Source organism: Nyctereutes procyonoides, unplaced genomic scaffold (assembly GCF_905146905.1).
Source record: "Nyctereutes procyonoides isolate TBG_1078 unplaced genomic scaffold, NYPRO_anot_genome, whole genome shotgun sequence".
NCBI lineage: Eukaryota > Metazoa > Chordata > Mammalia > Carnivora > Canidae > Nyctereutes > Nyctereutes procyonoides.
Window position 1 is genome coordinate 50835295 of NW_026575121.1, and position 14223 is coordinate 50849517.

The following is a 14223-nucleotide window of genomic DNA, read 5'->3' on the forward strand; positions in this document are numbered from 1 at the left end:
TTTGATAACATGATTTCTTCTACTTTTCCTCTTTTTCTAAGCATCCACTTGAGCTTATGTCCACATTCCCCTTACTCAGGCCAAGATGGTTCTTTCTTCCCTCAGAACATAAATACAAGCAGTACTGTGAGTAGACCTTCTGCCATGCTGTTTCCTTCAGCCATTCCTCTAAGAGCTGTGATTGATTATATATTTACCTCTAGTTGTTGAACATTTTATGTTGTTCATTTAAGTCACTGATTTGATGTTCCTGAAATTGGGTGTTTGCTCAGAGGGCCTAGCATGGTGTTGTATTTTTAATTATTTATTTTTTAAGATTTTATTTATTCATTTGAGACAGAGAGAGAGAGTGAGAAAGAGCGAGAGAGCGTGAGTGCAGGGGGAGAGGGAGAGGGAAAGGGAGAAGCAGACTCCCGCTGAGCCAGGAGCCCTATGTGGAGCTCAATCTCAGGACACTGAGATCTTGATCTGAGCCAAAAGCAGATGCTCAACCAACCAAGCCACCCAGGCACCCCCTAGCATGGTGTTCTGAGTGAGCAGAGCCTAAGCTCTCTGTTAACTGACTGATTAGCTTCTGCTCTTGCTCAGGAACTTCCAGTGTCTGCTCCATGGTGAGGCTCAAAGGCATCTATAGAGACCCATCTTCCTCCTTCTGCTTGGTATTAAATTGAACACACTATAGAGCTTAGAGACACTCATTTATGAATGTATTCTATAGTAAAATAGGGGGCTGGGCAATATGATCTCACTATCCTTCGTTTTTACTCTCAAATCCTATTTCTGTGGGTTGGAGTAGTGTTGGGGCCCAAAGGGGGGGGTTTTAAATCACACCCTTTGAAAGCCCAGATGAAGTGACATCCTCATTAGGTACACATCAAAGGTGGCAACTGATTGAGTAGCTGGAACCACACATGGGGAGCCTGGTGGGGTTGGGGGCAGGAAGGATACAGTCAGGGATCCCTGGGTGGCGCAGCGGTTTGGCGCCTGCCTTTGGCCCAGGGCGCGATCCTGGAGACCCGGGATTGAATCCCACATCAGGCTCCCGGTGCATGGAGCCTGCTTCTCCCTCTGCCTGTGTCTCTGTCCCTCTCTCTCTCTCTGTATGACTATCATAAATAAATTTAAAAAATTAAAAAAAATAAATAAAAATAAAGATGTCTTTAAAAAAAAAAAAAGGAATGATACAGTCACATGCGCAGCCACCCTAGCCAGCAGGCTCTGACGTGCATGTGTGTGATTTGGTCCCAGCCCTGAACACAGAAGCAGCACATCTAGCTTTAATTCAATGCAGAACAACGGTGGACATTTTTATACTCTTGAACTGAAAGACTCTCAGACTGCAGAGGAGGCACCACTTCTGAATTCTGGCCCTGGTTTGTTACACTTTAAAAGCCCCAGACAGGGGGCTGTGCCTGGGTGGCTCAGTCTGTTCAGCATCTGCCTCAGGTCATGATCTCAGGTCATGACCTTAGGCTCCTGGGATCGAGTCCAGCATTGGGCTCCATGCTCAGTGGGAAGCCTGCCTCTTCCTCTGCCTCTCCCCACTGCTTCTGCTCTCTTGCTCATGTGCGCGCGCTCTCTCTCAAATAAACAAACAGATACATAAATAAAACCTCTTTTAAAAAAAAGCCCCAGACAAGTTATGTCACCTCTGTAAGCTGTTTTTTCTTTCACTGTGCATTTCAGAATCATGAGATGTGAAAGTAGCATATATGAAACTTAGCGCACCCAAGTGCTCAAAAGCTATATGCATCTCCATTATTAGGATTCCAGAACACTGACCCTTACATAACAGAAGGCATATCAGCCATGTCCAGAAGAATGACATAGAATATTCTCCCCCAAACTCACTTTTTGACAGGAAACTAGGCTTGGCTGGAACATAGTTCGTACTATGTGAGTTCTTGTACTGATCATTAGAGCTGTCATGATCTTAGCATGCTGCCTGAGTTCATAAAATATGTAAAGTTTTTACATGAAGTTAGAAAACCTTCCTTTTATTCAGTGAATTAGGATTGAAAATTTTCTACTGCACCTCCAACCGCATCAAAATTCTGAGTTCACCTCTGGAGTTACAAAGAAGCATCCAATTTACATTGTGTGCAAGTAATATTACCTACAATCAGCACATCCCTTAGTTCAGCCATTGTATTTTCATAACTTGCTGCACCTCCTCTCTGTTTGAACAATAGGAGATGTGCTTTTCAGTTGTCAGAGAATTAATGACACCATTACCAAGAGGGGAAATTTAGCAAGAGAACTGTGCTCTTAAATAATGTGCTGGGAAGGCAGTGATAAGATCGCTTATAAAATAGTTATAGAGATTATTTACACCAGTCACATTATGGTTTAATGTGACTTCATGCCGTGGGAGAGAAAGAGAGCTCAAAGCAAGGGTCTGGAACAGAATAAACCCTGTGGTATTCAAACCAAGAAAGCTTACCTTGTTTTCATTGAAATTAGCAATAACTACTCCAACAAAAAGGGTCAGTCCAATCATGCAACCCAGGAATACAAAAACATGAATATAGATCCCATGCATCTGTATAAATGAAAAATATGGTTATTCATCAAAGCAAAGGAAAGCAGCTGTTGAAGCATTCAGAGGATTCCATGTGCTTGCTTACCGGCCCCACACGATGAATGATAACATCCCTCACTTCCACCCAGCCTTTCAGGGACAGCACTTCAAACAATGCCAGCATAGCATTTCCCACATTGTCAAAATTAAAATTCCTAGGATTTGCCCTGCAAGTCAGAAAGAGGAATGCTCTGTGAAATTTGGAGCAGAAACACCCTAGGGCAAATATCTGTAGATCTGTAACTCTTTCCCCTCTTGGGTGGGAGGTATGTTTACCACTTGGATGGTGGGCTAGATGGCATTTGTTTGCTCAATCATAAAAATGCATGAATATGTTATAATTTTTTAAATGTAATTAATTATTAGGTAATAATGGGGTATTCTTAGCAGAAGACAACAAAAGGCAACACAACTTCTAGCTCTGGATGTCCTGGCTCGTCCTGATTATATGGAGGGTTGGAAACCACTTCCTAGTTATAAACTGCATGGGAACTTCTCACAAAAGGGTGCTGGAGTTTGGGTGTGAATTTTTCTTTTTTTAAGATTTATTTAGTTATTTTAGGGAAGGGGGAGGGGCAGAGGGAGAGAGAGACTCTCCAGCAGACTCCCCGCTGAGCATGGAGCCTGACATGGGGCTTGAACACACAACCCTGAGATCACAACCTGAACTGAAACCAAGAATCCAAGGCTCAACTGACTGAGCCTCCCAGGCGCCCCAGGGTGTGACTTTTGTAATAGTTTTATAATCTAAAACTCTTCTAAAGATGTAAATTACAATTCCTGATGTTAATATAGAAAGCGTAAAGAGTAGAATCTGGCCGCTTTCCTTAATTCTGTGACATCATGGGATTATCACATTATAAAGTAGTGATGCATTTAGAGGTCACTGAGTGGCAAGAAATGTTTGCTTATAGCCTAGATGTTTCCAGAACATTCTCTCCCAGTGGAGTTTTTTTTCTTTCATTACCTCTGGGTGTTCTCAATAGAGACTTCTTGTAGAACCCAACATTGCAATATGCTGTCTACACCCACAGTTGATTCATGATTTCTAAAACACTTTGGCTTCACTGTTAATTTTTTTGGAGGGGGATGTCTCATTTCTTGTTTTTCTGACGTATTTTTACCTTTTTCTTCCCACAAACAAAAGTGATCTTCTCTACCATATTATATTCCCTTAGTCATTATGGGTCTTAGCTAAAATTTTTGTTGTAAGTAGAAAGATTTCTGAGTTTTTCTCTTTTTCCTCTCACTAGACTATTGAAAATAATTACAAGATCTAGACAACTATGCACTGGAAAGTCATGACTATCACTGTATTTCTGGAATTTGATGGAGAACTGGCCCTGGGACTACTATAAAGAGTAGGCCTACAGAAGCATAGCCACATTATATTTTGATCATTTTTTCCTGCTAGCTCATTTATCAAAATTTAACCTTCACAAAAGGCAACGCTCTGGGGAAATCTGGGTTAGTATTTTTCTACCACCTTATATATATATTTTTAAAATCATAGAAATAATCATTCAATGCACCTTTATAAGTTTTCTTTTTTAAATACTAAATAAATGAGGACCTAATAAGAAACCATATAACTAAACCAACTTCCTCCTAAAGGTTTCAGGCTGATTGGTAGAAACGTTTTCCATAGAGTGCAAAAGCCCCACTCAGAAATTCCTATTTTGGGATTCTCATTTATATTTTTTAAGTATGAAAGTACAAGAATATTCTTTTGGATATTTCCCACATCCTTTCCTTTGGGGGTTTCCATTAAATTTAATATATTTTACAGCAGACAGAAGCTGTAAGAATTCTGCAGATGCCACAGTTTTCTCAAATAAGGGTTTTTTTTTAAAGCCAAGCGAGCAAGCTCTCAGATCTGATGTTGAACTTTCTTACCCATCCCTTTCTTTATGTAAAAGTGCTTTTTTAGCTGAATTTGCAGCAACCCGAAGTACTTTCATATTCCACATCCTTTAGAAGTTAGAATTTGTTAAAAATACACTTTTAGGTTAAACCAAGAAAAATAAAATTGAGGATTACAGAGACTTAAATAGTTGGAAGAGCACATCACATTAAAAAAAATAGGCATCAGTTTTAATCATCTACGATGTTTGTTTATGCCCTGTTAATGTTACTAAAATTGTAAAGTTTTAAGCTTAGGCATAACCATAGATGACTTCAGTAAATCCCAACACAGTCCATTGTTGTCAGCTTTCCTGTTGCCCTTCCTTGATCTGGAAGTCTGTTTAAATATAATCTTTTCTGGTTAATTTAAAAAATATAATCTTGTCCATCCAATTCAGAATACTAAGACATGGGTTCTAACCTCACAATTTCATTAATCTTCTATCTTCCAGTAAAAGTGGTCCAAGGTCCCAAGGTCATGATAAGGAGGGTTGCTCCTCCTCTGGGAAGAGCTGGAGCTCCAGAAAGGGAGGAGCTCAGGCTATGCCCTTGGATGGAGGCACTCTCCACATGGTCCTCCAAGACCCTGGGTCATGTTTCTGTTAGACTTAAAAAAAGTAAGGAAGAGGCGCCTGGGTGGTGCCCTGTTGGTTAAGCATCTGTCACTTAATTTTGGCTCAGGTCATGATCTCAGGGTCCTGAGATCAAGCCCCCCACATTGGGCTCCTCGCTCAGCAGGGAATCTGCTTGTCTCTCTCTCCCTCCTTCTTCCCCCTGCTCTCATGCTCTCTCTCTCTCTCTCTTAAATGAAGGGGTAAATCTTCTAAAAAACAAAACCAAAGCCAAAAAACAGAAGTAAGATAGATTTATGTTCTTTTCCTTAAAGAGCATACTCAAATTGTTTGAACTATAGACTACAAAAATCTCATCTCCTTCTGCTAGAATTTATTATAGTATAACTTAAAATTACCTAGGGGTAAACTCCAGGAAAGCTTCTGGTGAGGTTAGGGGCTTATTTATGTAGGATCAAAGCCTTTATCATATTATATTACATTATCTGTAATATTGTCTGTTCTCCAATATACTTCAAGCTCCTAGGGCTTGGGGGTCATAGCTTGTCCCCAGTGATAGCGTAATGTCTGAAGATCAGTAAGCACTCAATAAATATATTTGTTGAAACTGAGTGCCTTTTTTAAAAAAATATTTCTCTCATCCTTCTATGTCCTAGGCCTCTGCTTAAACAAAACACACAATATTTATAATATATATATTTTATACTTTTTACCAAGGTAATTTTTATCTCATCAAGTCTGAGTGATTCAGAAGAAAATGAATGTATTTATCTGAACAGAAATATAGAAGCCTGTCTCCTGAATTAGGTGGTGCATATTTATGTCCTTCCTAATTATAATTATCAAAGTATTCTCCAATGCCAGTTCCCTAGCTATACGTTATTTTCTTAATCATAAATGTGCCAATATAAAACTATAACATTTTGGCTGCTAACTGTTGATGAGCTTACTAAAGAAGGAAAATGTGAAAATTATCATGGTTATAGTCGACATTCATTTGACAGAAGATTTTTGTTTTCCTAAAACTAACCCAAGTCACAATATTCTGAACAAATGGACAAGCCCTATTGTAATGGTGTTCAAGTGACGCCCCTCTATCAGCTTATGCTTTTAAAGTGCCATCAGACTTGAAACCCTTAATAATAACTTACATGAAACAGTGCATTTCAGTTCATTTGAATTTTTAAAATCACAGGTAGCTGGTTTTATGGAACAGGCTGAATGCCAGGGATATGGTTGGAAACAGGTTTACTTTTCTCCCAACACTGCTTTCCAGTGGGTCCTAGCTCCTTTCCTGACATCTTGGAGATCCCAAAGCCTCTTGGTCACTTTCAGTTCTATTAGATGAGTTTCATTCTAAAAAGCCCACTCTGTTCTACATCAGACCTTTGTTCTCATAACCTGTACAAGAACCCCATCCTTAGCCACTCAGCCCGATCTGAGACAAGGAGGGAAGAGTGCTGGCCACTCTGTTCCCTCCTCCCCTTCAGGCCACCATCTGATTCTTACAAGATGGGGATGTGATGCAACTGGACTTAGAAATGGAGTTCAAGTCCAGGTATCTTACATTGGTGAAAGCTGGCCACTGCTGCTCTGATCACAAAAGCTATTCTTTTCATGGAGTACATTGTCTGCCATGTTCTTAGCTTCTGTAAACTTGGTAATTTAACATCTGTCCTATAAGCATACAGTGGACACACTTTGTTCTGGACAACTTGATAAAATGCCGGGATCACCCTGCTTTGGCCTCCTACCTTCCTATCACCCTCCCACCTCCTTGGGAAGTGTTTTTAGGGCTTGCTTTTCAAACACAGACCAATCAACCCAGAGTCCACAGCCCCAACTACCTCTTTTTTTTTTTTAAGATTTTTGAAAGATTTATTCATGAAAGACAGAGAGAGGCAGAGACACAGGCAGAGAGAGAAACAGGCTCCCTGCAGGGAGCCTGATGTGGGACTCAATCCCGGGACTCCAGGATCAAGCCTTGGGCAGAAGTCAGGGGCTAAACTGCTGAGCCACCCAGGGATCTCCCCAACTGCCTCTTTTATCAGGTTTCCACACTCTAGCCCATCATCCACCTGCCCTAATCACCAGTTACCAGACCACTGGGGACAGCTCCTGTGTCCCAGAGCCCACTGAAGTTACTCAATAAGCCAATACTAAACCTGGTTGCCTGGACTCATCAATCCCAGCTCAGGGAAACCACAATAAAGGCTCTTGCCCACAGTAACTGGTGACTGACTCTGGTGCTTCCCTCTGTGGCCTCCCCATTCTCTTGGGAACGATGAGTAACAAACTAGCTCTTCAATGGTAATTATCTCAATCTGTTGGCTTTACTATACCTGAAATTTTCTATTAATACACTATATTTTGAAACATCCCTCAGCATGAGGGTGCCTGATTGTGTCATTCCTGCTAAGGATAGTCTTTGGCTGATTCCTCAGTTCTCATTCCTGGAAACAACCCCATAGCCCCTCCAGTAGGAGCACCCTCTCCCCAGCCATAGCCCTTTGCAGCAGAGTTCCATCAAGATGGCTCAGAACAGGTGGCCCTAGGCAGTGATGACTTGGAGCTTCCATGAACACCCAATAACTCTGCCCTGCCAGATGGTGAAGAGCCGTTTGCCTACGTGAGCATCTCTTCTTGCCTTGCCAGCCTCTGACAGTCCCTGTGGGGGACCTCACTTAGCTGGGAAGACAAGCACCCCTGATCTCCTCCCATAGTGAAGGGAGAGATGCCACAGCACTGCCTACTGAATTCATTTACCTCTATGACCCTGTCTTTGAGAGTAGTGTTTCTTTTACAAGAGCTGGGTGATGGGGGTGGATAACCTTTTAGTCAATGCTGCTGGGACTGGGATGTTGCTCTCTTCTGAATATAATCAAATTTATCTCCTAGTGACCTTAGCTTTGAGGCTTTTTTTTTTTTTCATTTTAGCTTTGAGGCTTTTGCCAAAATTCCAAAACAGTAGGAAAAAAAATCTCATTTGATGTCTTGATATGAATAAATTATTTAAGGTGTAATAATGCATTTTCACCTCACAAAAATAAACTTTATATGCTTTAATATTTTATTTTAATGTAAATTAGATTGCTTTTCTAGTTTAGCACTAAAGATTTCTCCATGTGTTATGTACTTCCTTCTCCAGCTCAAGTCACACATCCAAATTCATCTTTTTTTCTCATAATTCTTTGGTATTAAAAAATTAAAACCCAGTAAAAATTGTACTGAATTGTTTATAAAAGTGAATTTCACTTTAGAGAAATGCCAAAGCTAGTAACAATGAGTCCTAAGGGTACAACTGGGTGAAATGCAATTTCTTTTAAAGAGTTTTGACATTTAATAGAGCACACCAATTGTGACAAGAGCAGAGTCATTGCCATAGTTCACTTGTTATTCTAAGAGGTAAAATGAAATAAAAAGAAAACAGATGACTATTTAAAAGGATGAACGAAGTTAATAGGACACTCAGTTCATCAGTGAAGCCTACTGAGAGATTTCATTCATGATCATTAATAAAATGGATGAGAAAGAAGGTACTAGACACTTCTAGCTTTGAGGTAAATGCTTTGAAAACTCATTTTCAAGAAAAATGAATTTTAAAGGGAAAGTTAGATATTATCATTTGTGTTACTGATTATTCCTTTCCAGTGTTTCAATAATGGAAATCCTTCAATGTAAACGAGTTTTAAAATTGAAACAGCTTTATGATCTGGGCTCCTCTACAACTGTTTTGAGGATATCAGATTCTCCCTTAAATATAGAAACTCAGGATGAGTTTAGTTTTAATTTGATAGAAAATCTTTGTCTTTTAAGCCTCACTAATTTTTAATGCCATGTGAATCGAGATACATACTTCAAAGTATTAGAAAAATACTGGAGTGATAATCCATTAGTTTCATGAAGCAACACGGGACTCAGTGTACCACTTGCTTGCTCATTTACTGTATTTTTGCATCCTGTGGTAATTCAGTGCTTTGCCTTGTATTACTTAAAATAATCTTGGCACCTCTAGCAAAATTACTTTTCATGCCATATTATATTGATTTAAAACCTTATACTGACAAATATAGCGTTCTTCAGGATCTTTTTCTGATATGCTTACCAAACACGGGGCACCCAAAATCCAGGCTTTTTCTCTCCAGGTCTTAATTTTAAATTTAAGTTCTTGGACACACTTACATTAATTCTGAATATGCCGTTACAATCTTCCTAAAATAGGAAAAAAAAAATACAAGGAGGGGGAAGCCTGGTCAGACAGTGAACTCCTAAAAGATAAAAGATAAACACTTTTAACCTAGGATAGCAAAGATTTTTATGTGACAACAGTGATGTGGATAGCTACCCAGCAATCAGGGACAAGAAGTGCAGAAATGAGTAGTGAAAGTTCACACTGGGAACATTTGCAAGTAGGCAGAGGATCCAAAGAACCATTCCTCCCAGGAAGACAAACAAATGGCCGATGAGCACATAAAAGATGCTCAGCATCATTAGTCAGCCAAGAAATGCAAATCAAACCCATGATGGGATACCACATTCCATCCACTAAGAAGGCAATATACAAAAAGTTAAATCATGAGCTTTGGCAAGGATGTGCATAAATTGGAATCCCCTCTCTACCCTTACCCCCCCTGACATCCCCATTCCTCTCATGCTGCTGGTGGAATGGTGCAGTCACTTTGGAAAATAGTATGACGGGTCTTCAAATGATTAAACAAAGCATTTCCAGAGGACCCAGCAGTTCCACCCCTCAGGTTTTTACTCAAGAGAAATGAACACAGAAATCTACATGGAAACCTGTTCATGAGCGTTTATGCCATTATCATTGCAAATAGCATTAATCATAATGGTCAAAAGATGGAAACAATTCAAGTGCCCATCAATGGACAAATACCTAAATAAAATGTGGTGCAGCCACGCAATGGGATATTATTCAGCTCTGACACTTGCTACAACATGGGTGAACCTTGAAATCACTGTGCTAAATGAAAGAAGCCAGCCAGTAATGACCACATGTTATATGATTCCATTCATATAAAAGTTCAATATGGTCTACAGAAAGTAGATTTGTGGTTGTTTGGGGGTGGGGGTGCAAGGGGGATAAGGGTATAGAGGGGACAAGTTTAAAAGACAGTGTTTCTTTTTGAGGTGATAAAAATATTCTAAGACTGACTATTATACAACTCTGAATACACTAAATACTACTGAATTGCATACTTCCAGTGGGTGAATTGTGTAGTAGGTGAATTCTATCTCCAATAACATTGTTTTAAAAATATTTTAAAACAGGAGTAAGAAGTTTTTCACTCATTTTCTGTCTTTATTCTCCTTTTTGTCTTTTTTTTTTTTTTTTTTTTTTTGTATCTTTGGCTGTCCGTGATTGTTGTATTTTGAACCTAAACACCTTTCCTGGGTATAATATGTACATACTCGGATATTTCAACAGAACTTCAAATTTTAGCCTGGTTAAAATCACCTTCAACCTTCAACCTTGTTTCCTCCCACCTTTTCCATTGCTGTCCATGAACCAGTACTTTGTCAACTCTGGCATAAAGATCTCAGAGTTGTCTATGGCTTTCCCCTATCCTGCTTGGGTCTCCTCTCCATTCTTATTTTCACAGGTTTTGTTAATGCCAACATCATTTCTGTTTGGATTACCAATAAAATCCATTAAAACAAAAGCCTTCTTACACAAATAATAACCCTTTAATGTAAAAGGCATAGACAAACTTACCCAAAGACAACACAGTCTTACCAAAGACAAACACAGTTAACATTTTGGTGAATATCCTTCCAGTCTTTTTTCTATACATATATGGAATGGTACAGTTTTTACTCTTCCAAAGGCCACTTTTGCAGTTAAAATATATTGCAGTTATCGTCTCATAGTAACTTTACACGTTCATCTATGACATTATTCCTATTGATTGTGTTGTGGTGGATCAAATAGAGGCCCCATGATATACTTGGCCTTATGGCCTCTCCCAGCTTGTCTTTCTGAGCCCGGCAGGAGCCCACCTTTGATTGGGTGAGGCATCCTGGCATCCCGGTTAGAAGCATGGAAGATAAGGCCAGGCTGCCTAGACATGAATCATAGCTTCCCACTTATTTTGGGGTAACCCTGGATAAGTTATTTAACCTTTGTACCTCTATCTTTAGCGTGGTCTGGGTATGAGTAGATAGTATAAAATCACAATGTGCTTAGGTCATTATTAATATACTGAGTTCTGTAAGATTCCTTCTGGGCTTCATCTTGAAATGTTGTTCTCATCTTCCTGGCCTCTATTCAGTATGAATGCAAAATAACTCCTCTTTCCTTACTAGAGCTTGTGGATTAATGCACCAGCTCTTTATCACCTCCCTTGTTAGCTGATCGGTACACATGACCTTTATACCATGTTCCTTGTTCTGTCTTCTGAGGTTTATGGAAGTTCCCCAAACCTCAGGCAATGCAGGTACTGCCCAACCTAGTATGTCCCTTCTGCTCTGCCACTTCCTAAAATCCTCACTATTAACATAACTGATAATGTGTTTGACTAGACAAAGGTGTTATCTGTATTTTATAACCATTAGGGAACAAATAATTTTTATAATCAATAGCCCTAAAAATGTAGAAATTTTCATGCCAATGAAAAATCAATATTCAAGAGCCATATTTGCTGGAAATAGAAATATGTATTATAGTTAAGCTTTATTAGATCTTTTGGGTACATGTGTTTTAATGGACTTAAGGTGTTATTTTATTTGGATGAAAGAGGAAATGCTTTTGCTGTTTGTACATAAGCAGTGCTTGGCTCACTTCATTAATCTACATGTAACATGAGGAAGAATCCTAAGAGAAAGGGCACTGGATAGTGTAGCAGTGGTGGCTAATTGTGACCACACTTTCCCTGTTTTTCTGCAGGATACATCACTGAGCTACCTATTGCATTCTCCCATCTGGCCTTTGGAGGCCAAGCTCTTTCCAGTGAAATTGGCTGAAGTGAGGGTGCTCCTTCTAGGCTCAGCCCGTAACCCTCAAAACACAGGTGGTTCTGTGCTCTTATCTGCCAGCTAAATGGAGAAGACTTTGAAGACATCAAAGGGTAGACAAAGGAGGAAGACAAAAGGAATTTTGAGTCTCCTAGAGGTCATTTGGAGGAGAACTGTTCACCTTGTCCAAGATGCAATGTGCTCATTTCATTATGTTCAGCTACCAAAACACTGGGCTTGTCCAAGAGCTGGCCTCCTCTTACTAACACTGCCTGAAGAAAGATAAGGTAAAGGACAGTGGCAGAAGTAGTCAAGATTGGGTCTTTGTTAGCTCTCTTAGTGGGGAAGATTCGAGACTTGCCCATGGAGAGAACTGCTGAAGTGGACAAGCAATGGACAGTGCTATGACAGTCAAACTTTGTCTCTTGTCCTTTCTGGGTGGTGGTGGTGGTGGTTGCTGATATGAGTCTCCTGTGACAACAGAGGCAGGATTAAGTTAGGGGAGGCCCAAAGGGAGAGTGTCTGAGGCTCACAGCTACAAGCATCTGGAATTTCAGGTGGCTCTGCCAGAGGTGTCAACAGAGGTTCACACTGGAACAGTAGGAGAGAGCAGAATAACGTGTGCTAGCCAGAAGAGACACATTGCCTGCCTTAAGCCAAAGGAATTGGTGGGAAGAGAATTCTTAATTTTGTGAAGGGTTTCTCAAAGTAGTCTCGCCATGTGCTGACCAGGGAGGAGAAAGGTGGCGAACTACCCCAATTTTAATACCAAAACACAGAAAGCAGTATCTTACCCTTCTAATAATGTTGGGATCGTTGCACTTTGCCAGTTTCCCCGCAAAAAGCTGAACTCCAAAGCTTGCAAATACAAGCATTAATGTCAATAAAAGAATGGAGACCTGGAAAAAATTGGTGAGCCATCACATGTCTTGGTAAGAAATTCTACAGTAGGCTTGATTTGAACAGTGACAGGGACATGACTTTTCAGATAACATGGTATGAAATCTGTGTTCTTTTCATGATATCGTCTTTTTCACCACAGGTCATTCAATTTAGCCTTGCTGGGATGTTAAGAGAAGAGAATTAACAACCGGTTTTGAATATTTAAGAATAGAAACATATGACTTTCATGTAAGAAAATGGGCTAAGGTGTTTTTAATATGACTTGGGTTTTTCTGGTTTTGAAATCGACATGTTAATGGAACAAAAGAAAAATGTTTGAATAATTATATTTTCCCCATTGTCTCCAAATGGATTCCTATCTATATCAGCAGAGCATAAATGGTTTTGGTTTCTTGTGAGCAATGAGGGCAAACCAAAGTGCTGCACACAGAGGAGGTGAGAATATTTGGTCCTAAAAAGCAAGTCTGTGAATTGACTGGTGCTCCCTCTGCTGGATGGTGCCTTGGTCTCAGCAGAGAAAAATGGCAAAGGGTAAAAAACGCTGACCCAAACCACTGGTCTGTGCTGGTTGAATAATCTAAATGTCTGCCTTAAATATATCAAAACTACAGAAACATCATCAGGAGAAAGGCACAAATAGATTTCTCTGCTAAAGTCTATCAGGGCTCCCAGATGCATATACATTAGCTGTCAGGTGATACCCTTTTTCCCTTCAGTTCCAGCTGTGTGAAAAGCCACCGTGTTATGGCTTTAGCACAAAGAAAATATGGGATTTCAAATACGTCTTTAGAAAAATATTAGCAACTCTGTGCCTATAGAAACATCACAACCTGTCTTTAAAAATACCCTTGAATCAACAGCAACTACTGCTGTTCTTTCCCCATAGGTATGTTTCTAGAAAGCAAGATATAAAATAAGCTTATGTAAATTAATTCGTGTTTTCCATGCATGAGCAGAACTCATCAATAATAAAAAGAATCCTTTGATCACTCCTTTGTAAGGCACAGATCCTTCTGTAATGATTGTGAGCAATGAGCTTCCTACTCATCGTTTTTCTGCAACCCTGGTCTTGGAAGACCCTAAATCAGGATTGTCTAACTATAAAGAATGTTTTTGCCCTGTTTCCAAGTATTCATTACTGTATCCTGAGGCTACTTAAAGTGGGCTTTACTGGTATGTTAGTTTTTTTTTTAAGTTATTTTATGTTAACGCTCCAAAGATCAGAGACAAGGTCTATGCTGTAAGAAACTGAGGACATACAAAATGAAATAATGAGTCCAAATGTGTTAA

General features: G+C 39.7%; 1 protein-coding gene across 1 annotated transcript in view; it reads right to left on the reverse strand.

The window, feature by feature from the left end:
* Positions 1–14223, reverse strand: part of NALCN (sodium leak channel, non-selective) — a 318102-nt gene that overhangs the window by 24503 nt on the left and 279376 nt on the right. The window contains exons 28-31 of the mRNA XM_055335586.1: positions 12825–12929; positions 9164–9270; positions 2628–2748; positions 2444–2542 (exon numbers count right to left, since the gene is read on the reverse strand). Of these exons, the coding sequence (XP_055191561.1) occupies positions 2444–2542; positions 2628–2748; positions 9164–9270; positions 12825–12929 (432 nt within the window). The remainder of the gene's footprint in view (positions 1–2443; positions 2543–2627; positions 2749–9163; positions 9271–12824; positions 12930–14223) is intronic.